The sequence below is a fragment of the Vanellus vanellus genome (genome assembly GCF_965231255.1).
Source record: "Vanellus vanellus genome assembly, chromosome: 3".
Lineage (NCBI taxonomy): Eukaryota > Metazoa > Chordata > Aves > Charadriiformes > Charadriidae > Vanellus > Vanellus vanellus.
The window spans coordinates 807,972-831,989 of record NC_138907.1 but is presented as its reverse complement, the minus strand read 5'-3'; the positions used below and the strand labels follow the sequence as shown (position 1 = coordinate 831,989).

The following is a 24,018-nucleotide window of genomic DNA, read 5'->3' as shown; positions in this document are numbered from 1 at the left end:
TAGCGTGCTTTTCAGAGGGGCTGCAGCTGAAAGAGGCCTGTTTGACAGAGGATGTTGGGAGACCTTTAAAACGTTTCCTGGAAGGGAGCAACGTAGCTCCATTTATCACAAACTTTGGTGATCAATAACTCATTTCTCCTGGTGAATCCACTCAGTATTTTGGGAGCAAATTTATGCTCAGATCTTTCCTCTTGTGATCCATCTGAAGCAAAAAATACCCTGTAATCATAGCAGTATATTCCTGGCAGGTGGAGGTCTGATGGTGCTTCAGTATGGTCCCTGTATTCCCGTTCATACATTAAATTTGTATACCGCGTGGCGTCCATTGAATAATAGTGTTGGAGGCCTATTGCCAGTTCCTTTCCTAAGGGGCCCGCGCTCCGTGATTGCTTGAGTGCTTGACCTTGCTGTTACTGTCGTATTTTTTTTTTTTTTTGGTGCAAAAGGTGATCTTAAAGTATACGTGCTAACATACATAGTTATCCTTAAAATATGTATTGCTATTACCAGAGATAGGAAAACCCTTTTACTCTCTTCTCGGCTTATTCTTTAATGTCCCAATGTGCTAAAGGCATTTCAGGCTCCCTGCCAGAACTACTCCCCATCTGAAATAAGTTCTATAATGTACCAGTGAGGGATGGGAGGGTTCTCTACAGGGTCTGGTAGATCACGGTGTCCTTTTTTTATTATTATTTTATTATTATTATTATTATTTTTGCTTTGTTTCCTTTTCTGCAGCTGACTTTATTTGAGCAAAGATCTGTGTGTCCAAGGAAGAGGCGAAGGTCAGAGTTTTAAAAGGAATTAGAGATGCAGCAAACTGGCAGAGAGGAGATTTTTTGGGTGCGATTGGCCCAAAAGCGGTGTTAGGGGCAGGAGGGCCAGAGGAACGAGCGTGTCTAGTAGCTCAGGTGTCGCAGAGGGGCTAACAGCAGCATGACGCGGGGTATGTTGTTGATGCTCATGTGTTCGTCTTAAAGATTCGTTCTCGTGTTTTTGTAGGATCTACAGCTAGAATATGGTCACGGTCCTCAGTGTGGCTACTTCTTGGGTGCGAATAAGTGAGTAAGCAACAGCATTTTCTGTCTTTAATTCATTCAAGGCTATTGTAATATAAAAATCACAAACGTGTATTAAACGCATTAGCTGAAACAGATGTAGTAAAACATGTCAAGCTTGTTTACATCCGTTGCAATTCCAAAATCACTATTTCTAAAGTAGTAGTCATTCCAATGATACAGAATTACAGCACTTTTCAGTATCTGAGGCTGTGTTGACTGTTTTGTTTCAGTGGTGCTGTAAGCTTCTTTTGAAGAGCTGTTATCTTGGTCTGCTTTTTAACAAAGTCTTCTGCATGATGGGTCCCAGAGAGCACAATTTTACCCCATGTAGGAAGTATCAGTGCTGCTCTTTGACACTGCTTTATGCCCTGCTTCATGTTGTAGGGCACTAGGAATGTTCAGTTATAGATGCTTTAAAAAGTAAAACTTGCATATCTCAGCAAAGTCCTTTAACTTCATGTTCATATATTTAATAATTTTGTTGTATTAATCATATGAAATAGTTTTCCATGTAATTCTTCCTTTCCACCCAATTTCTTAATGTACATTTATGCATGTCAGAATTAGGATGCCCGGCTTTGCTTTGCTAAATTAAGCCATATTTTAAAAATGCGGAAAATCTAAGCATAGAACATGATATTTTTACAGTTTTTTACTTGGGAAAAATACAAATACTGATATCATTCAAAATCCTGTTGTTTCTCATCCCTGTGTTTTGCCTGCTATTCCTTCCTTTGTGTTTTCAGACAAAGACAGAAAAATTAAGAAGTTCAGTGTTACAAAGATTAACTAGGGAAGAATGAATTTATTCCAATAGTAGTTTAGTCCTCCTGTCAGTCTGATTCATTCTTTTTTAAATTATTATTATTTTCTTGGATAATGTGGATTTGTTTTAAATTGGATCAAGCTAAGACAGTCCTTGTTTTAGAATACAAGGATCAAGGACCACTGCATTTAATAGCAATGCACTAATAAACACATATGAAAATGTGTTGTGTAAGAAATAGAAAATAAAAAAAAAAATGCAGCTATGTTCATTTGTACATGGATGTTCGATGTATGGTCTGAAAGCCAGCTGAAACAACATGCTTTGGTTTATTTACTGATAGAGTCATAGGAGCATTTGCCCTGGCTTTTGATAATTAAGTTTGTGTGCCACAATTAAACTGTGTTCTTATTCTTATTTAATGCTGAAGGAGTCTCTTAAAATCAGTTGAAGAAGAACTGCATCAGCGGTAATTCTATTCTTTTTTTTTTTTTCCCATCTTGTGTGTTTCAAAGTCATTTGTGTGTTGATTTCTTATGTCTGTCACAACTAGTTCTTGTTTGTCCCTGTACTTGCTGAGAGGATATGGGAGAGGCTTAGTTGTCTGGACTGCAGCTGTGCTTTAAGGAATAATGATAATTGTAAAAAGCTAAAAGACAGTAAAATTCTGTAAAAGAGGTAGTAGCCCTTGAGCTCAGAATTTTTCACAGTAGCCAAGCTAATTTTAATACAACTCACTCAGCCATAGTACTTTGTTCGTTTTCTTAGGGGACATGTGGCACATTTAGAAGATGATGATGATGCAGACGATGATGCTAAACAGTAAGTCCTTTCTTCTTGTAAAAATAAATAAATATATAAAAGCTGATTCTTGACTAGGTGAAAACTTTAAAAAAAGTTCGATCATGTTCTATCCCTAATAGCTTGGGATTCTTCTGTAGCATTTTTAAAGGTAGGCATTAATATTGTTCCTAGATTACATCACCAGGATTTTTCTTATTCTGATGATAAACTTGTGATAAATTAGAGGGGGGAAAAATCTTGTTCCTTGCTGGATACAGTTGTCCTTTTATCTTCTATTATTGAACAAAATCTTGCCATCGTTATTTGGAGCCAGTAATTTGTCTGACCCTGGTCCTGGTGTCTTCTTTAGAGCTGATGACTGTATATTAAAATAAAGCTCATTTAAAAAAATACATGAAATATATACATAACTGTCTCTCTAGATGATTGAGTTTATTCTGTCCATGTCCTCAGCTAGGAGGATGCTTGTATGGCTGCTTCATTTTAGAACAGAGCTGGCTCCCTTGCCACAGACGGAGCAAGGTTACGTGACTGCAAAGGCAGTATCAATAGGCATGTGTTAAAATAATTGTGCTCATATTAACTTCCAGTCGTATAAGTATTCTTGGGCCCTCTTTGATTGACAGATGAGAAATGAAGCAATTTAAAATGCACAGCCGGTATGTGGAAACTTACATTCCTAAATAAATCTGATGTAAAACCAAAAAGGAAAGAGGCTGTTGAGACAGAACTCTCGTTTCCTTTCTGTTAATGGGTAATTTTGAAAGCTGTTGCTTCATACCAGAGACCTGTAAAACATGTATTATCTACTGCTGGCATCTGTCTCTTACAGAGAACCAAATATGTCTCTCTCTTTTTTTATCTTGAGTTATTTTACTGCTGTTCTTTTATAACAAAGCTTTTTATCGCTGTACTGAGTATGAGGGACAGTCCCTTTCAAGAGGGGTGAAGCTACTGGTAGTCTGATGTCACCTAGGTGACAAGTCCATTAAACTTGCATTGTTTAATGATCAATTCTCGAAACACAAGTATGTTTGCTGTTTGACACAAGTGATATTTATAGAAGAAAAATTATTTTTAGTCAGTTTTTAGCAGGCTTTATTCCCTTGCTAATTCCTTAAGAAATTCTTCATATTTCATTGTTAAGTGGTTGTTTAGGGGCATGAATGATTATGCAGTTCAATAATATGAAGCTCCTGTGCCTTGTCTTTGAGAGGAGGAGGTTGATAATGCTCCTCTTTGATTTGCCCAGCTGCATTTGGACCAAGCTGGGAACCCACTTTGCACATAGCTGGGTAGACCTTGGGAATGGAACTCGGGCTTCCTGCACTGTAGGGTGCAACAGTCCCCTGGAGCTCCACTCCGATGGCCTGCAGTAAAGATGCTCTGCATATGTGTGCTGCTGCAAGCCAGCTCAGCTTGGTTCCTCCCTCCATACTAATCTCTGGATGTTTGTGTACGGCTCTGTGTCAGTCTGTTCATTTTTGCTTAATGTTTTGGTTTGGTTTTTTTTTTCCCCTTCCCCCACTTCTTGCTCTGTTTGTGGCCACCATCATCAACTTCAGTAATGTTCCAGGTTTTGGAACCTCTTGAAGTGCTGTCTTGAAGTGCTTGCACTGATTTCTTTGTCCAGTCCTTCGGGACCCTTGTTCCTTGCACAAGCTTCATCGGAACTTTCAGACACCGTTGGCTTTAGCTGCTTCTGTTGCCTTTCTGTGCATTTTCTCTTTCAGGTTAAGCAAGAAAACCTGATAGCTTCTGCAGAGGTTCCAATTCATCTGACCCTAAGGACAGTCACCAATGCTCTTCCAAAAAAGTCCTGGCGGTTTTTGCTTCTTCCCGTATTTCATCCTAGGTACTCTTGCCCTACAGAGAGGGCCTGACAATGTCCTTATCAGCACAGGGGTGAGCCTTGAATGCTTCAACCTTGGATCAGGCAGATTCTGCATCTGTGCCTTTCCCCTTGGGATCTGCTTGAGCCCAAAGCTCTGCAGTTGGTTCATTAGCTTGGTCTCGGACATCTTCATGAGATTCTCTTGAGAAGCTCAACATGAGCCAGCAATGTGCGCTCGCAGCCCAGAAGGCGAACCGTGTCCTGGGCTGCATCAGAAGCATGGCCGGCAGGGTGAGGGAGGGGGGAGACCCCACCTGGAATATTGCATCCAGCTCTGGAGCCCCCAGCATAAGAAGGACATGGACCTGTTGGAGCAGGTCCAGAGGAGGCCATGAAGATTCTCAGAGGGCTGGAGCCCCTCTCCTATGAAGACAGGCAGAGAGCACTGGGGTTGTTCAGCCTGGAGAAGAGAAGGCTTTGGGGAGACCTTATTGCAGCCATCCAGTACCTAAAGGGGGCCTGCAAGAAAGCTGGAGAGGGACTTTTTACAAGGGCGTGTAGTGATAGGACGAGGGGGAATGGCTTCAAACTGGAAGAAGGGAGGTTTAGATTAAATATCAGGAAGAAACTTTTCCCTGTGCGGGCGGTGAGCCCCTGGCGCAGGCTGCCCCGAGGGGCTGTGGCTGCCCCATCCCTGGAGGTGTCCAAGGCCGGGTTGGACGGGGCTTGGAGCAACCTGGGCTGGGGGGAGGTGTCCCTGCCCAGGGCAGGGGGGTTGGGACTATATGATCTTTAAGGTCCCTTCTGACCTAAACCACTCTATGATTCTATGTCATCTTTCTCTGGAGCCCACTGAAGATTCAAGGCTTTTGTTTTATTTGCATTCTGTGAGATGGAGCTGCAGTTGAAGAGCACGTGTGACATTGGTCACTTCTCCTTTCAGATCCAGAACAAAAATAATGAAGCAGCTGTACTCCTTCCAGTCCAAACTGATGCCACTGCATGACTCTGAAGCTGGGTAATTCACAGCAGCAGAGAGTCCGGACGTTTTGGGGAACAAATAGAATTATCTACCGTCATTTAATAATTTTGATTCTTTTGATATTTCTTTTTCTTTCACGTGCAGCAAAGCTGATGGTGTTTGAACTTCTTGGTCATGGAAGCTAGGAAAGCAGAAATTATTGGGCCGCTGCCCTGCGTGATCAACAGTGACAAACTGCATGTAAACCTTGGGGTTGCAACTCGGGCACACAGTCCTGTGTACAAACATCTGTCACATTTATGCCAAATCCTTGCCTATTTTGCTTTTTTACATTTGGCTGCCCTGTAATGCTGGGACAGCTGTCTGAGAGGCAGGGAAGAGTGTGAAACTATAAATGGAGCTCAGACACACACGATTGAGGTCTTAAGCTTGGTCCCATGTTATGAAGAGAAGATAACTTCCACCACCATAGCAGCTGAAGTGCATGACACAGGATAACCCATTCTCATAAGTGCCCTTCCAGCTTCTCTGAAGTCGGAGCAACTGATAAGATGCCAGGACAGAAACTGCTGAAAGAAATGAAGCAAAGCGGACAAGTTGTTGATCTGTAAACAACCAAAGAGATATCTTACTACTTGGACATTTTCCCCAAACTTTGAAACATAATTTAAAAACAAGGAAAATACTGTGCAAGAATGTCAATCTTTTGCAGCTGTATTCCTGGCTTATTTAATGGAAATAATTTTCTGTTCCAAAAGATTAGGAAGCAGGACAGTGTAAGAGTTTTTAAAAACAACAAAAAAATAGGTATTTAGGATTTTTAAAAAAATGCAGCATGTTCTTTAAAACAGAGAACCAGCAGAGGAAGAATGCTCCCAATGCTTCAGCTTTCTTGTTGCCTGCTGATATCTTGGTGCTGTTGACCCAAGCTGTTGAATTGTTCTTGCATTAAAAAGTTGTCTTTCCCAAGATTTCTGTGAACAAAGCAGCTCATGGAAGAAAAAAAAAAAACCAAACCAAACCAACCCAGACAGTAGGCTGGCTGTCCATTGCAGATGGATTTTGCTTTTGTGTGTAAAGCTATTCTGAAGAAGTCAATGGTAAATCTTTCAAGGAATGGTATTCACCAGTTTTTCTTGTAACTCTGATTTCCCCTATATACCTACAGATGGCCCTTTAGAAAAGCTCGCTGATATCCTAAATCTTTCTGCTCAAAACAAAGTAGGTATCAGGCCTGCTCTGCATCTCCCTACTTTTTTTCTGCTCAAGTATTGGCATCTTAAATCGGTTCACGTCGCTTTGCCCTCCCTTGGCATGAACTGTGATTCTTGTTTTCGGATGGTATCTGTGGTACGCACAGCAATAACACAGTGTCTGACAGTATTCATGATGCAGTTATTTGGATGCAATAGTGCTGTTGACAAGTTAATGGTGCGTGTTTGTATGGCATTTATAAAATCATGTAACCTCTTGAACACTGCGATAGGAGGTTCAAAGAGCTACACTGCGTAACAGTCTGGTTTGTTTCTTTCCTGTGTAGTGCTACTATGAAACCTAAAGTGCCACCTCCTTTACCACCAAAGGTAAGTGAGGGGGATTCTGCTGCCCAGAATAATGGGGCACCTTAAATAAACAAATGCAGAGGTGTCTAAATGACTGTACTGACGTTTCTCTCACTTGAGCCATGACTTGAAGACTTGAATCAAGTTTGAAGCCGAGGGAGTATCCAGGGGGTTGGCCTATATGTTCGTAGCCTTTAATTTTTAAGAAAGAGCTGCCAAATAAGGCGTCTGCTTGCTAACTTTTGGTGTCTGAATGGGGATCTTCAGAGGCATGCCTGGATCAGATTAGGCTTTTGCGTACTGCCACTTGAAGAGTAAGTGAATCTTTTCACGCTGAAGTTATCTTAATATGCGCAAAAAGAAAAAGAAACCTTACTTTTTTTTTTTTTGTCTGGCTGTCACTTCCCCAGGCAAAAACTGCAGGTTTGCTTGCTTACCCTCCCGCACTAACTATCGTTGCATAGCTGCAAAGGATTTTACGCGCAGCAGTACAGTAGTGCGGTCAGCGTCTGAACCATGTTGCCCTTTGTGTTACATCCCCTATTTGAGATTCTTTACACAAAGTTCTGGCCAAATCATTGAATGTTCCCTACTCTCTACTTCAATGTCTGGTTTGGTCGTCTGTGGTCGTACACAGTGACATTTCCACATGCCCAGTAATTGTTTACTGCATGACTTAAATGTTATGGGTTTGAATTCGTCCTTTGTCGATAACAAGGTTTTCCTTATTGCTATGCGTTTCTTTCTAGTTTGTTTTCGAAAGAGATTTACAGGGCAGAACATGTTGCTTTATCAACGTACTTGTGAAAATTCTAGGGTCCAAATATTGCTTGTGGGTTGGTGGTGGTTTTTTTTCTCATTGGGAAGTAGCATGAATGCTTTGAAGCTTTTTTTACATATGTTTTTATTATTACTGTGTCTTTTTCAGCCTAAATCCATCTTTATCCCCCAAGAAACTCATTCTTCTGAAAATGATAGTCAAGGGACAATCAAGAGATGCCCAACATCAGAGAGTCCGGCAAAATCTGCGTCTCAGGTTCCACCCAGACCGCCACCTCCTCGGTTACCTCCACAGAAATCTAATGCTTTGGGTAATAAGAGTGACACCAAGGAGTATACAAATATTTCTTAAATAATCTAATGTGATTTTATTTTTACATCCTCACCTATGCACCCATTAAAACATACAGTGGTAATTTTTCTGTGGTGGGCAAGTAATGGAAAGTGCACGAAAGCCAAAATGCAATAGGAAAACGTGCTTAAAGTCTTAAGAGGGTCAAACGTACCTTCTAGTAAAGTCACTGTCACAATTCCTGCTGATGCCACTGGTGACACAATTGCTTTTCTAAGCAACAGGCTTGTAATGTAGGAGGTATATAACGTATAATGTACTTACGATGTATCAGGGGCGATGCAGGGAATAAAAAAAAGTTTTCCCGTAGGTAGGTTTCAGGTTCTGGCCCTGAGTGTCAACTGCTGTTGTCATTTGACATGTCGAGAATAGAGTTTTGCTTTCAAAGTTTGCTTTGGTATGTAATGGGGGGTACAGCAGGTAATTGTGTTTGTTCACTGTTTGCTCAGGCTGTTCCTTTTATGCTTTTGTTAAAGTCTGGTGCTTTGAGAGTTGCCCTGGCCTGGCTTGTTTTAAGTAAGCTTAATGTCTGACTCTTAATTGGTATCTTGCTAATCCTTCCTTGCTGCATATTTAGTTCGTGTGATGGATTCGACTGTAACGCTTAAGCATCCAGGGCTAAGAAATGCCTCAAGGCTATTTATAAAGAATAACTGACGTGTTAGCTATAGCCAAGTTGTTCTTTAGATATGCTAAATACATTTTTCCTCATAACCGTGACTGCATCCCTTTCTACGCCCACATTAGGTGTGTTATATTAATTACCAAAAGCCTCGGACTGAGATTGAATGTGGCTTTGTAGATGGTTATATGTGCTCACGTAGGAACCTGTATGCTTTAGGAATAAATTAGGGTATTGGAACATGTTCTGAGACAAGTGGAAATTTTGGCCCTTTGAAATTGTTCTTAGGCTAGACTGCTCTTTGAGGTGAAGGCCGAAGAATGCATTTTTAAATCTGAATCTTTCTAGGCAATGGAGTCACTTCTGTACAATTAAATGGTGAAAGAGAGGGATCACCACCTCAACAGAACGAAGCTAGAGACCCTAATTTTTCAAGAAAAGAAAAGAAGGAAATACTGGTAGGTATTTAGGCTTCTAGGTGTTACTTTAAAGTTATCTCAACTGTTTTGCATGCACAGTGAAAAGGAGCGGGCACGCTCTTTGGCACAGAAATGCTGCTGGATGGCATCTTGTTTACTTTGAATCAAAGCACAGTTTTGCTAGGTTGTCTAGTTGTGATACAGTCTTAAGCTGAAGTCTGAGTCAGTATTTAATTTTCATTAGAAACTGACATTGTTGTGCATATACAAGATTTATTTGCTTGTATTCACATACTTGAGAGACATGTCATGAGAGCGAGATATGATGACAGAGATGTAATGTGTTGTACAGAGCAACGACTATTTAAGCAAACGAGGAAATTAAGGAATATGCTGCCACCTGATAGCTTGCTGAAGGATTTGGCTGGGCCTGGGAAAGGAGCTGAGTCAGGGCCGTTCCCAGATGAGTCATCCTCCTATCCCAGACGTAGCCATACAGGCTTTGTGGTGTTCGGGGGGGGAAATATGGAGCAATGTAGATTGATATGCAAGCTGCTTGCCTGCTGGCCTCTGTAGCTCTGGCTTTCAGGGTTCAGCAGCTTGGGTTTAAGTGTCAGACTTGAGCTACGTATGCTCATGTGAAGCTGCTGCGATTGTGGAGGGAATGTGGTTTTACACCACCTGTAATCTGATCCAGCTGCGAGCTGAGGAAAGGGAATGTTCCTGCACCCCTTTCTCCTCTTCCAAGTGACTGTTTCCATCAAAGCAGCAAATGGCTTCCAGAGTGGTCACTCCTATGATGCAAAAGTGGGAACGTGAGATAGGAGAGAGCGAGACATCTGTAATTAGATCAGATTAAATGTGACATGAAACCGCACTCTTTGAGGGCTTCTTCTAAGGGTGAGGTAGGAAAAGTCACTCTTTTGGAAGAAGTGAAGAGGAAATATGGCAGAAATGTTGGGTGCGTTTTTGTTTTAAGGAGGTGCCAGTAATACTGGCAGTACTCTGGAAAGTATGATTTCCTGAACTGCTTTGAACTTGGCATTTGAAATTGTGTGTTCGAAGTTTCCTGTGTTATCTGTAAAATGCATTTCTTCGGAAGCATGTGTTTACTCGGAGGAATTGATGCTGATACAGGAAAGTGGGTCTAGTGCTGATTGATAGAGTTTAACGCCGCTTGTGATGTTAAACAATTGAAAAATTGCTGCAATATCACTTAAACTTTGTATGCTGGATATGGCGTTCTTTCAGTCATCACTGTAACGTGAAACTGTTGTGCTACAGACTAGATGTTCAGCGAGGAGATATTAGGGAACCGTAGTAGAGGTTTTAATGAAAAAAAAAAAAATGGTACTGGTAGTTTGTGGTGTGTGGTCACATCTCTATTTATTGTAGGGAGGGGGCTGTATCTATTTCTTATGTAGATGTAAGTATTGGCTTTTTATTTTCTCCTAATATAATTATGCTCCATTATTTATTGAGTGCTTTTAATAGCATTCTGAAAAAATTGTTTAGACTTGTATTTTGGTTATGCTGTAGTGTGGGGAGAGAATGTGAATGTAAACATTATAACTTTTGTTTTCTAGAAACCAATTAGTAATGGCCTTCCTCCCACACCTAAAGTACACGTGAGTATTACTGAGACACACAAATGCGTTGTTGGAGGAATGCGTTGGAAGCAGGATGTGTTTTCTTACTAAAGCGGAGAGAGAGCACCTTTTTTGACTGTTTGTAGTGTGTTGTTTTGTTTTTGTTTTTTTTTTAAATAAAAGCCAGTATCTCTTAGGCATGTTTAGCCACAGGTATGGTATTTCAGAAATCACCCTTGATTTTTTGCTCTTGAAGTAATTTTTGGGGAGGTTTTTTATTTGCATGCTTCATTAAAAAGTGAGTGAGAGTTCTGTGACTAATGCCACAGAAGTACTTTCAGTGTATTGAAGGTAATTCCTGATCTGAGGAGCTGACGCCTCTCAGGAACTGCAAATAACTCAAAGTTTACCCTACACAGCTCTAGGTTTGAAAACTTCTGAAGATAGGATTCACAGATGCCATAGGGCTGGAAATAACTGTTACAGACGTCTGTGTGCACCTTCTCAACATAAAACAAACTAGAATTTCATTGTAATATGCGCACAGGGTTGTCACTGTGCTTTATAGCCAGCGCTGTGGTCAGAAGAGTCAGTCTTTCCTTCTTCTGGACCATTTGTTTCTGCCCTCGCCACTCTCCTCCTCGTGTGCTGGAGCGTGCATTCACGTAGTTGAGCTGTGCACCAAATGGGGGATTCATCTGATTTTAAACTAACCTTTTTTTGCTATGTTACTCCTAAGCCAGATCAGTTTCTCATCTTTAGACAAGAAAATAAAGTTGCTACAAGGATGTGTAAGTGCAAGGGATACTATTTTTTACTTCCTACCCTTTGAGATTTGGAAGCACTCCACGCATTGAAAAGAACGAAATCATGATGGGGAGGAGGAAATGAAGTAGGTTCAGCGACTGGAACAAGAAAAAGGGTGTAGGAAATGGAGTAGCTCAAAATGAAGTCATAGGCGTTGAACTTCTGTGAGTTGCTAATATAACGAAGCTGTAAAAAGAGGCTGACTGAAATAGGAAAATTTCTGAAGCTGATCAAATGACTCTGGGTATTGGGCTGCTCTCTGCATATTCATGCTTCTAGGTAGTGCACTAATTCTCTGGTTCCGCTGGTCCTCAGGTTAGATACTCTTTCCCCTTTCTTTCTTCTTCCCTCTTCACACCATACCTTTCATGTAGAACAAACTTTCTAACCTTCCTGTTAAGTGTTGAAGATTGATTTGGCACTTACATGTTCCTCTCGGCCTGCTGTCTCCCTCAGTTGCCAAATAACAACACTTTGAGTAAGGAGAGGGCTTTCTCCCAGGTCACTGGGATTACTGGACTTTTTACTTTCCTCTATTGTGGAGCAACAGCATCCTGGCCTGTACCAGGAGCAGTGTGGCCAGCAGGACTAGGCCAGTGATCGTCCTGCTGTACTCGGCACTGGTGAGGCCCCACCTCAAGTACTGTGTGCAGTTTTGGGCCCTTCATGACAAGACATTGAGGGGCTGGAGTGTGTCCAGAGAAGGGGAACGGAGCTGGTGAGGGGTCTGGAGCACACGTCTGATGAGGAGTGGCTGAGGGACCTGGGGGTGTTCAGCCTGGAGAAAAGGAGGCTGAGGGGACACCATATCGCTCTTTACAGCTCCCTGAAGGGAGGTTCTGGCAACGAAGGGGTCGGGCTCTTCTCCCAAGTAACAAGCGATAGGACAAGAGGAAATGGCCTCCAGTTGCACCAAGAGAGGTTTAGATTGGATATCAGGAAAAAATTCTTCACTGAAAGGGTTATCGAACATTGGAGCAGGCTGCCCAGGGCAGTGGTGGAATCGCCATCCCTGGAGGGATTTAAAAGATGGGTAGACGTGGTGCCTGGGGACATGGTTTAGTGGTGGTTTTGGCAATATAAATGGTTGGACTCGATCTTAAAGGTCCCTTCCAACCTAGACAATTCTATGATTCTGTTTTGCATCCTAACGTCGCCTGGGAGTCTTATTGAACAATCACCCTGCTACTGCAAGTAAAACTTTGACAATATTTCTCTCTTTTCTGTTCTTTTTCTGTGGTGCATCATTGTTCTGATTCTTCTTTGTTTGAGGTTTGGTTTTGGTTTTGTTGTTTTTTGGGGTTTTTTTGATTCATGGTGGTTAAGTATGCTGCTGAGTGGTGTTTTGCGTTCTCCCTGTCTTCTAAAATAGGTAGGTGTTCTGGGGCTCTGTTTAAAATTGTTTCTAAGCATGGTTGCCTGTGGCTCTAGATATTTTGTGCAACTTTCTCAATAACCCTGTTTGGTGGTGTGGTTTCCCTGCTGGTTTAGGTGGCTTGCAGCACAGGGAGACCCGTTAGATCTTACTAATGAGGGATGCCCTGCCTGCTGAAATTCTCCCAAGACTTAAGTGCCTCCATGGCAGCAGTCAGATCAGGCAACCTCGCTTCAACCTTTTATTTCATGTTTGTGGGGGTTTTCCCACTAGCAACTCAGTTTAGTAACTTGTCTTTTTCTCAGCTGTTTCCTTGAGTTTTGTTTGGTATTTAGAGATGTTTACCCTTGTGAGGCAGCATCTTGGCTCTGCAGGCTTCCTGGAGATTGCGGCTGAGAATCAGAGAATCATAGAATGGTTTAGGTTGGAAGGGACCTTAAAACTCATCTAGTCCCACCCCCTGCCCCGGGCAGGGTCACCTCCCCCCAGCCCAGGTTGCTCCCAGCCCCGTCCAACCCGGCCTTGAACACCTCCAGGGATGGGGCAGCCACAGCTTCTCGGGGCAGCCTGCGCCAGGGGCTCACCGCCCTCAGAGGGAAAAATTTCTTCCTGATACCTAATCTAAATGTCCCCTCTTCCAGTTTGAAGCCATTCCCCCTCGTCCTATGCCTACATGCCCTGGTAAAAAGTCCCTCTCCAGCTTTCTTGTAGGCCCCCTTCAGATACTGGAAGGGGCTGTAAGGTCTCCCCGGAGCCTTCTCTTCTCCAGGCTGAACACCCCCAACTCTCTCAACCTGTCCTCATTGGAGAGGTGCTCCAGCCCTTCGATCATCCTCATGGCCCTCCTCTGGACCTGCTCCAACAGGTCCATGTCCCTCTTATGTTGAGGGTCCCAGAGCTGGACGCAGCTCCAGGAATGGCCAGAGGAAAATGATTAGTCTTTTCAGATTTCAATTTCCTCCTCCTTTCTTATCCAGCTTATCACTGCAGAGCCCAACTAGGTGTCAGCAGTGAGCACAGCTTCCCTCCACTGTGCATCATCTCTCTTCAGTGCTTGGAAAGGGTCAAGGAGGATTGCACAGCTGGTTACAGGAGCAGCAGAAACACTTCCCGGTATTCTGGGAGGTCAACGCTTCGAGTGTCATCTGGTCTGTTTTCTGTTGAGTGCCTTTTGGTGCCCTGCGCACTTGGGAAGAGGTTTCCATAAATCCCCCAAAAGCCCTTTATTGTTTTTCTTGATATTGTCCCTCCTTCGGACTCCCCGCTGCCAAGGGATTTGACTACACTGAAGCTGTCAGTCCCCTGAGGTCACTCTCTATCAGGATCTTCTCATGTTCCTGCCTCACGTGTAGCTTTTCTTACTTCTGTTCTTAAACCTGTAGAAGGATATCTCACTGTCTAGCCGGCAGCCGGCTCCTTGCCTTGGTACTCAGCCTTCTGCAGTGGTTCCTGCGGTGCTGACGTCTTTCCCCTCGTCTTTGTGCGATGGGGTCTTTCGTGTTTTGCTAATTACCTTGATGAATTTGATTCTTCCCTCACTTGAGTATATATGGACAAAGTCGTGGACTTCACTATAGTGATGCAGGAGTGAGAGATGTCCGAAGCACAAAGAAGGGTCTCATTTCTGCTGCTTTTCATTTTAAAGGGTTAATTATGAAGTTTTTTACTTTTATTTTCTTATTCAACTAAACTGTTCAGAAGTGGCCGAATTGTCTGCACACTTTCTTATTCAGCAACAGGTTAACCAAAAAAAAAAATTCTCCAAATGTTAACACGAGAGCTGTCTGGTTAATTCAGTTTGTAGATTGATAATAATTCGCAAAGTGTTAATATAAAGTGGAAACTGCCATTCTGTAGCTGTATTACAGAGTGCGCAGCTTTGCGTGAAGCTGATACCTGCCTGTATTCAGGGTGGCGCCCCTTACCCATGACTGGTTGTTATGTTTGGACACCATTTGATAAATTATAACATTTCACTCTACTGATTGTTGTTTACTACTGCATCGTTCCTTTTCATCTACACTACTACCGATCAACTCTGTTTCTTAACAAAATAGGATGGGTAATTGTTATGTTGATGACTGAGGGGGAAGGAGGAAGCCCTGGCTTTTGCTTTTGTGCCATTTTTGAAGCAAATTTACTAAGCGTTCTTATAAATGCCTACAAAAGCTCGCGCTTCGCTAGGAGGAAGATGAAGAGATTGATTATATTATACTACGCAAGACACTTAATAGGCACGCCGAGTTTATTAGGGTTATACTGATCAAGGAGTGGGATCTTCTACCAGAGGTTTCCCCGTGGGAAGCAGTCAGTGTTGAAAGTGGGTTAATTTGAAACCACTACTAGAGAATCTGAGACAAAAGTTTTGATTTTTTGCATGACCTAGAGTTTGATTTTAAATGTGTGGAACATGGCAAGAATAAAGCTTCTCTGTTGAGACTTTCTGAAGTCACAAAATTCAGGAACCTTTTTGAGGTTTTTCACTTTTGTGGTACGTATGTGCTTGGACTGGTTAATTAGAGAGCCGATTCTGGTATGTTTGTTCAGAAAGGTCTTACAAAGGAAAAATCAGTTCCAAAAAAATCCCTTTTGTCAGCTTGGCTGGCTAAGGTTATTTTCCACGTAGCAAATGAAACTACTCTGAACTTTTTGTTACTACTCTAAGTAAAAGCAATCCTATTGGACATGTCACATTTTAATTCTTCATATGTATATTTTTAATTGTTTTTACTTCTACAGATGGGTGCTTGCTTTTCAAAGGTTTTCAATGGTTGTCCATTAAAAATTCATTGTGCAACATCGTGGATCAATCCAGATACAAGAGGTAGTATATTACGTATATTTTACCCGCTTTGTCCTCTCCTCGGATTTCAAGAGTGCCAAGATGAGCGAGATTGTTCCTTTTAAAATAGACTTATTGTAAAATAGGTGTATTTATATAAGCAGAAGTTCTTCGTTTAATTATGCCACTGCTATCTGAAGTTCAATGTTGGTTTTATTAATTATGTTAAGATATATGGGGTGCAGGTTTCAGCTTTGGTTAAAAAGAATAAATTACATATTAAAAGTAGCAAAACTTTTTTTTGTTTTCTTCTGATTCAAGATTCTTCTCAACATTTTAGTCCAAAAGATGCCAATCCTAATTTATTTCTTAAAAATCAGACTTCTGGAGGTCATAGTTGAGATTGATTTCTTTATCATTCCCTTGATTTTTTTTTTTTTTTTCCCCCCTTCCCCCTAAATCTTTCTGCTCCTGTAGGTTACTGCAACTCTCTTTATTTTTGCATGCATTTTAGTGCTTTATTAAATAGCCTGATGAAAGAGATAATTGGTAACACTGTACTCGCCTTGCCTGCGATTTCACCTTTTGATTAGAGCCTGTATATGCCTATGTATACGCTACTGAGCCACTAAGCAAGAAAATACTTAGGTTTTTCAGAAACTGACATTACTGAAGTCAGTCTTTTGCAGTTGGCATCTTCCCAACATGAGATGTCTGTAGTGTTCACAAGCCTAACTGCAATCCAAGGGTATTATGTTCAAGAAGTGAGGCAGCCCCCAAAGTACTGAGAAAACGTTCCAGTCAATACTGCTGCTGAAGAACTCCAAAGGAAGGCTATGAATATGTCACAAAATATATGGAAATATCGAAGTAGGACAATCTACATCTGAGGAAATTATTCACATGAATTCTTGCTTATGGTTGTATCACTGCTGGGTTTTGTTCCAATTGTTAGTCACCAAAAAAAACCCAAACCGACTGTTATTTCTTAATGTCTTAAAACAGCCCCATCCACAAATTTAAGCTTCCTTTGCAAGATTAATTTTCCATGCTTTCCAACACCGTAGCTATTATAGCTTGGTTTGTTTCGATGCATGTAATTGTTTTAATTCTTTTTTTGGTAAAGAGCTGCGTACTGTTACAAAACATGCCTTCCTTAAATCAGGATTTCTAGATGTATTTTTTTTGTTTGTGTTTGCAGATCAGTACTTGATATTTGGTGCAGAAGAAGGTATTTACACACTGAACCTCAACGAACTGCATGAAACATCAATGGAGCAGGTATATTTCTGGTTTGATATTTTGGAAAAAAATACCTCTCGCTTTTTTTAGCCAATCGGATTAATGTTGTATAATTTGTGCAAAAATTGTCTTTCCTACAGTTACATAGGCACTAGCTACACTGAGAATTACCTTAAATATTTACTCTTGAGGCTACCTTAAGTTTTTTGTAGGCTGAACCATGTTTAAGTAGGAGATCTGCATATATCAACATGTTGAACTTTATTGTAGTGCATCGTCTGGCAGTTAAATGATTTGCTAAATAGTATGGAATTTCCCTTTTGTATTTTGGGTGAAAGTTTCTGTTTTTTTAAAAGCTTTGCTACAAGCTAGCTTATTTGCAACAAACATTGTGTTTCAGCTCCAGGGAAGCCAGGAGATCCTTTATACGCTGCATTCCATTCTTTTGGTCTTAAAAGCAGCTTTGCTGATGAGACTCAGCGTACTGAATCCCAGTTAAAACTCCGTCTTTGCAGAATCTTATAAATAGTACTTTTTTTTTTTTTTGAGGGGAGGGGGAAATGCCAGTTGCAGGCTTTTCTGTATGGTGTCTTCTCCAGCTCCTTTGTTGATCTCTGAGACTTGTTTTCTTTCCTGCCTTCTCCCTAACTTAGGGAGCTATGCATCTGCCATCAAGATGGAGGAATTTGCAAGGACAGCCTTTACACTGTAAGCTGGAGGCACTGGTGTTTGTTCATCTTCCAGGGTCCAGACGTTGTAGACGTGTCTGTTGTGTTGAGAAGAAGGCCTAGCTAGCTTGCACTGAGCTCTGTGTAACCCATAATCATACTGGTGCTTGAGTTAGCTACTTTAAACTTAGCTCAGGTACCTCTCTGCTGCTACACGGCAGTTGTAAAACCTACCCTGAGAAATATCACTAATACAATAATTCCTGTAGGCCAGGTAGACCAAGGAAAGTTGGGGTTTTTTGTGGTTTTTTTTTTTTCTTTTGGGGTTTTTTGGTTTGGTTTGGGTTTTTTTTTAATTGACCAGGAGAATAGGTGTAATGAAACTCATGCTGTCATATCCATCCTTGTTTTCGCTAAGTACCGTGTTCTGTAGTGCATTGCCTAGTGAGCTTTTAGGGAAATGTCTTAATAAGCGCTTAGAGACAAGAAAGAGACGCTTGTCAAAACAGCCGGTCCTGTGTGGAACAGGGGGAGTAAGTGACGGGTCAGTCACCCTGCAAGTCTGAAGCGTTGCTGTTCTTCTCTCATCCTCAGATCCAAACGTACTAAAGTCACAATGTGCTTATGCAGCTGCAGAAGATGAATCAAACTTGCACATTAAATTGGGATACAGTCAGGCTGGTAGATTATTACCGCAGTTCTCTCTTACAGCATGTTTAGGTTATGAGAAGACTTCGGGAATAGAAGTGCACCCTCTGTGCTAACCATTTATTACATCGTTATTTATGGTCACAGGCAATAGGGCTCTAATAGTGTTTTCAAGTTCTGTGTTTCACTTCATTTTTTTTACTCTCTTGGTCTGATACAGTTCGGTGTAAAAGCAAAAGTAATATCCTTGGTTATTTTTCACTACATTCCGCTTCGCTAATGAACAAAGCAGTAATAACATACGTTTCCAGGAGTTAGGACAGCTTCTAGATGGATCTCTTTTCTCTTTGGCAGAAAAATCTTTCAATTAATTTACAGATATCTTTAAATCTTTTTAATAAACCAGCAGTGAGGTTGTTGGTTATTTTGGGGTGGTTTTTTTGTTGATTGGTGGGGTTTTTTTTGGTTTGGGGTTTTTTAAGAGCAAAAGAAGTGTCCTCCCAAGTGGTCTCTGTAGCCCAATAGACTGTTTCCTAAAGGGGCAGTAGGAAATGCCTCTGAGCTCGGCCACTGTCTGCTGGCCATTCTCAGATTCCACTATAGTCATTGAGTCGGGGATGTGGGAGGATCCCTGCCTATTTGCTTTTTGTGTCCGTTTATGGACTTGTTGGACATGAGTATGTCTAATCCCTCATTTATGCTGTCAATACTTTCCACCTCCATGACCTCTTCTGGCAACAAGCTCCAGAAGTTATGTGAAAGGGAAAAAAAGTACCGTCCTTTGTTTTTAATCTTCTTTTCTTTTTTCTCTTTTTTTTTTTTTTTTTAAAGGATGTCTTGTTGGTTTCAGCCCCATCCTTCTAGTAATTGTGGGATTTGACAAACAACAATTATTTCTTGACCATTTGTTGCATTCCTTGATCACTTCAGTGAAATGTGTAATCACATGCACATGGGCAGTCCCTTCAAGGGCCACTTTTAATTGTTTCAAGAGATTTGGACTACCACAGGGTTTAGAATGGCTATGGTTTGTCAACCATGCTTTGTTTACTGAAGTTTGTTGTTAAGCTTTTCTCCTTTGAAGGAGGAAGTTTGGTGGGTTTTAAAATTTTTGGAAAAGAATGGATTGATCTTTATAATGACGTCTTGTGGGCTAATTATAGTATACTTGAAGACATGAATATAAAATGTGCTAATTGTCTAAATGTTAATGTGTACGTTAAATATAGTGTGTGTGCCTAAGATTTACTCTGAATTAACTCTGCAATCCAGGTAAACATTACTTGGCTTAAGCTAATTTCTGCTACAAAAAGCAAGACAATATTAGTTTTGTCCTGTCGTCTATAGCAGATATTAATTGATCAACTTAACGTGCTCCCATTTTGTATATATCAAATTGAATGCTTTTCTTTTTGTTTTTCCTTCCCCTTATCAGCTATTTCCGCGAAGGTGTACATGGTTATATGTCATGAACAATTGCTTGTTATCAATATCTGGTAAGTTACTGTGCTGTCTTTGAATGGTAGTGCTGGTAAACATTTGGTTTTGTGTTTGAAGTGTGGTTTTGTTTTCTAATTTCTAGGTAAAGCTTCTCAGCTTTATTCCCATAATCTGCCAGGACTCTTTGATTATGCAAGGCAAATGCAAAAGTTACCTGTTGCTATTCCAGCACATAAACTCCCTGACCGAATTCTTCCAAGGTAAATACACACCATCAAATATATCAGAATATCTGAATTCTGGGAGTTCAGAATATGCTTGTGAAGCGCTGGTAATACTAAATAACGTGGAGCTCTGGTCACAGATCTCCGTGGATAACTCATACGGGCTTTAATCAGAGGGTAGAACCCTAAATTTAAACGAATCAAGATGTGGATATACTCTTATTAGAGAAATGGGGTTTGGTACGTCTTCTTGTCGTGAATCCTCTTGTTTCTGGGCACATCTCTTTTCTGGTATGGTAAATCCTGGTTGTACTTGATGCTGAACAAAATCTAGGGTCAGTATTGTACCTGTGATATTTCAGGCAAGTAGAAATGGTGATCTTACATTAGTTAACTCTGAGCCCTATCTTTCCATTCTATTTAAAAAAAAAAGGGGGATGTGTAATCTCTTACTGCAGAGGGAATCTCATACTGCTCACAGGTTATTTTGAAAGCTGGGAAGAGTAGAACTGGCGTACAGATATGACACTTATCATTGGCAAGTCATTTTTTGCAGGCCAGTGCAGAAGGTACTTTGGCCCCGCTGCCCACAGCACGGTGTGTCTGCGGTCCCTCCAGCTTTATTGACTAACAAGCGCGTACCGAATCCCAGAGACTGGGTACAGCGCTGGCTGCCAAACAAGCCTTTGGAGCCCCTTGAAATCCAAGAGGAGGAGGTAGTGATGCTAGTCTAGTCTGCAGAGAAACCTTTGATTCTTCAATTGCATAATGAATCACTGGTTCTTGTCATATAATTGGCTTTCTGTTAGGATATTGTATTGTAGAAGACCTGTTTCTCTGCTACCTTTGGTCCTATTAACATTTAGTTCTCGGATTCTGGAAAGGCTTCTTGTTCAGTCATCTGCAAACATAGTGGTGCAACACTTGTCTGAAAATTGTGTTCTTCCTAGAGGCTAAATTCTAATTACCGAAGAGGTAATTTGTGCTTTGGATTGTTTACTTCTGTGTGTCTGCACCATTGTCCTGCTCCTCTCTCTTCCAAACTAACTTTGTCAGGGTGACTTTGCCTTGAGGTCTGCATTAGCAGCGAGCTAATAACTGTAATTATCATAAGAATCTTAGGATGAAAATCTTCAGACTACATTCAGCCTGGAATGACACCTCACCTAAGTTGCAGAGGGGACAGAAAGTTTCTTGTCCAGTCATGTCACTTCCCAAGAAAAATGCGGCACAACCTGAATGTGCAGAGTGCCAAGCCAGTCATTCAAAGGCAGGAGAGATTCATCTCGGTAATCCATTTTGCTGGTTTGTTCCCTGTTGTAAAGCATCAGGGTAGTAGCATTTAGCCAGGCAGAAGTAGTCCATTTGAAGTATGTAGAAGAGCATAATTATTTTTTTTCCTACCAGACCACAAAGTGTATTCTTCAGCAAGTTCCTGGATTCCGTGTTGATGAGCGCTACATGAAAAATGTAGATATGTTAAAAGCAAAGTTTTCAGTAGAGAAAATGCAAAGCAAAATAGAATTCGAAGTAATTTGTGGTATCTGTGTATTCATCTGCAAAATGGTCTGAGTTCTGTTTATGGTACTTGGTAGGCAGACATTCAGTAGCAGAAAATACGTCTGTGCTAAGTCTCCTTTCCAGCTTCTTTCCCTTGAGTGCCCTTGAGCAGTTCCTTTCAAACCTTTCCTCGCTACTTCCAACCAAAATTTGTGGCCAGTGCTCGGTTTTCACGTTGCTCAGCCCTGCTGCATTATCAGTCGCTTCTGGACAGCTTCATCTGAAATGCTATGCAAGTATTTTCCCAGGTCATAGCTTTGACTGCAGCACCAATCTCTCACCCCACTTATTCCTGCTTTTTTTCTACAGCATCAGATTAGTTATTCTTACGCTTAAGGCTACTGTGGCCAATCTCCATACTGTCTGTCATCTTCTAGTCTGTATAGAAACACCGATTCCCACTACCAGCAGATAACATCTTCCCTGGCTTTGCCTGATAAATTTTCAAGTAACTGTTTTCGTGATTTCCCAGGGAGTGTCCCCCCCACACGAAAAAGATCTTGCAAAGCTGCCTTCCGGTCCTCCCTCAGGCCTCCTCTTGAAATGCCTGCTGTGCTGCCTATGAAAAGTTTTGCAAAACTTAAGCTGTTAGTTTGCAAGGACCGTGGCCCAGTACAGCATCGTTTCCCGCACCCCTTGGGTCCACGTGTCGTGTCTTGGAAATATGGTGTCCTTGGGACAAGAGTGGACTTCCTGTTGTCTGCGTAGTATCCAGCAGAAGATGCAGTTAGTCCCAGCATTACAAAGAAGAATGGTCATGGGAGTACCCAGGCAGGCGTATAAATACGTATAATTAAATAGCAAGAGATAGCGGTAAATGACGCTTGAAGGTACTGAGGTACCTATTCCTCTCCGTTCCTGACTTTTAACTGCATGCGTAACGCTGCATAACTGAGCAGCATCTCAGCGCTTCCAGAGGGATCACCACGTATGTTCTAGGCATATAATTTTGAGAAGAAATACACGAATATATTTTTGGTTTTTCTGTGGGGCAAATACAACTTTCCCACCAACAACTCTCTAAAAAGAAAATCCGTTAAATGGTTTTAGTTGATCAATAATTCTGTATTTATGTCTTGTAGGAAGTTTGCAGTGTCTACAAAAATTCCCGACACTAAATGGTGTCAGAAGTGTTGTGTTGGTAAGTAAAGGTCTGCGGAATAAATGCCAAAAAGCAGTACAAATAGTGGCAGCGTTAAGATTGCTGAGTCGGGCTTAGGAGGCGAAGGGAGGAGAGACTTTTGTCGTTATGATAAAACTATGCATTTGCAGCTCGTTCAGGTTAGTCCTTGCGTTTAAGCAGTGAACACTTTCCCATTTTGCTTTTTATCTTTAAAGATGATTCTCAAGACATGCAGAGAAGCAGAACGCATGTCAAATTTAAACCAGCCTGCAGGAAGAACCTAATCTCCATGGATGGAGCGACAGAAAGCAGTTATCGCCGGGCTTAAGTAGCCTGACTTCCTAGCACAAGTTCCAGTTGTCAATATTGGATAGTAAATAGCAAGGAGTATTTTCAGTTCTTTGAGGACAGTGTTGTCTCTGAAGCCTTTATGGTGTGTTCAACGCAACAGCTACTGAAGTGTCAATGCGTGTAGGTCCAGGCCTTGCCCTAATTGAGGCACCTAGTCAAGCTGTGAGCGTCAACAGATGCTGAAGGCACCAGCCGAAGGAGGGGAGTGGCAGGGATCAGAGTAGGTACGAGCGCTGGCTTTCTGACACAAAAATTAATTTGGAAGTCTATACGTTTTCAGGCCACAAAGATGCTCAGAGGGCTGTGGCCCCTCTCCGATGAGGACAGGCTGAGAGAGTTGGGGGTGTTCAGCCTGGAGAAGAGAAGGCTCCGGGGAGAACTTACAGCCCCTTCCAGTATCTGAAGGGGGCCTACAAGAAATCTGGAGAGGGACTTTTTGCCAGGGCGTGTAATGATAGGACGAGGGGCAATGGCTTCAAACTGGAAGAGGGGAGATTTAGGTTAGATGTCAGGAAGAAATTCTTTGCTGTGCGGGCGGTGAGCCCCTGGCGCAGGCTGCCCCAAGCAGCTGTGGCTGCCCCATCCCTGGAGGTGTCCAAGGCCGGGTTGGATGGGGCTTGGAGCAACCCGGGCTGGTGGGAGGTGTCCCTGCCCAGGGCAGGGGGTTGGAACTAGATGAGCTTTAAGGTCCCTTCCAACCTAAACTGTTCTATGATAGTAAATCCCACCTACCTGTCTAAAAAAACCCTAAGCCATTGAGTTGAAGAGTTGACACAGTGCTCTTGTGAGAGTTCTGTTTACTATGGTTTATTTGGCAGCAGCTCCTAGCTGTTCGTGCCCGGTGGAAGGGCAGTTCCTGCTCCAGCGTGCTCACTGTCACCATTCTCACGGTGTGGATGGGGACTTTTCAGCAGCTTCCTTGTATAAAAGATTCAAGTGGTGGTGGTGGATATTTTCCAAAATGTATGGACTGTTATTGAGTTGGAAATTGTTTATAATTTGTATTTGCGTAGTACACTAACTACCT

At 41.8% G+C, this 24,018-nt stretch overlaps 1 protein-coding gene across 4 annotated transcripts in view; it reads left to right on the top strand.

Moving 5' to 3' along the window:
* Window positions 1-24,018, top strand: part of MAP4K3 (mitogen-activated protein kinase kinase kinase kinase 3) — a 73,549-nt gene that overhangs the window by 35,966 nt on the left and 13,565 nt on the right. For 2 of the 4 annotated variants that reach the window (XR_014268914.1, XM_082480194.1), the window contains exons 13-24: window positions 1,003-1,061; window positions 2,258-2,296; window positions 2,596-2,649; window positions 6,988-7,030; window positions 7,938-8,100; window positions 9,112-9,221; window positions 10,769-10,810; window positions 15,693-15,777; window positions 16,937-17,016; window positions 19,729-19,789; window positions 19,876-19,993; window positions 22,600-22,658. Coding sequence is in view for 3 of the 4 variants with exons in the window: in XM_082480194.1 (XP_082336320.1) it covers window positions 1,003-1,061; window positions 2,258-2,296; window positions 2,596-2,649; window positions 6,988-7,030; window positions 7,938-8,100; window positions 9,112-9,221; window positions 10,769-10,810; window positions 15,693-15,777; window positions 16,937-17,016; window positions 19,729-19,789; window positions 19,876-19,993; window positions 22,600-22,658 (913 nt within the window). In the remaining variant the exon portion in view is untranslated. The remainder of the gene's footprint in view (window positions 1-1,002; window positions 1,062-2,257; window positions 2,297-2,595; window positions 2,650-6,987; window positions 7,031-7,937; window positions 8,101-9,111; window positions 9,222-10,768; window positions 10,811-15,692; window positions 15,778-16,936; window positions 17,017-19,728; window positions 19,790-19,875; window positions 19,994-22,599; window positions 22,659-24,018) is intronic. The other 2 variants (XM_082480195.1, XM_082480196.1) reach the window with 2 other exon arrangements.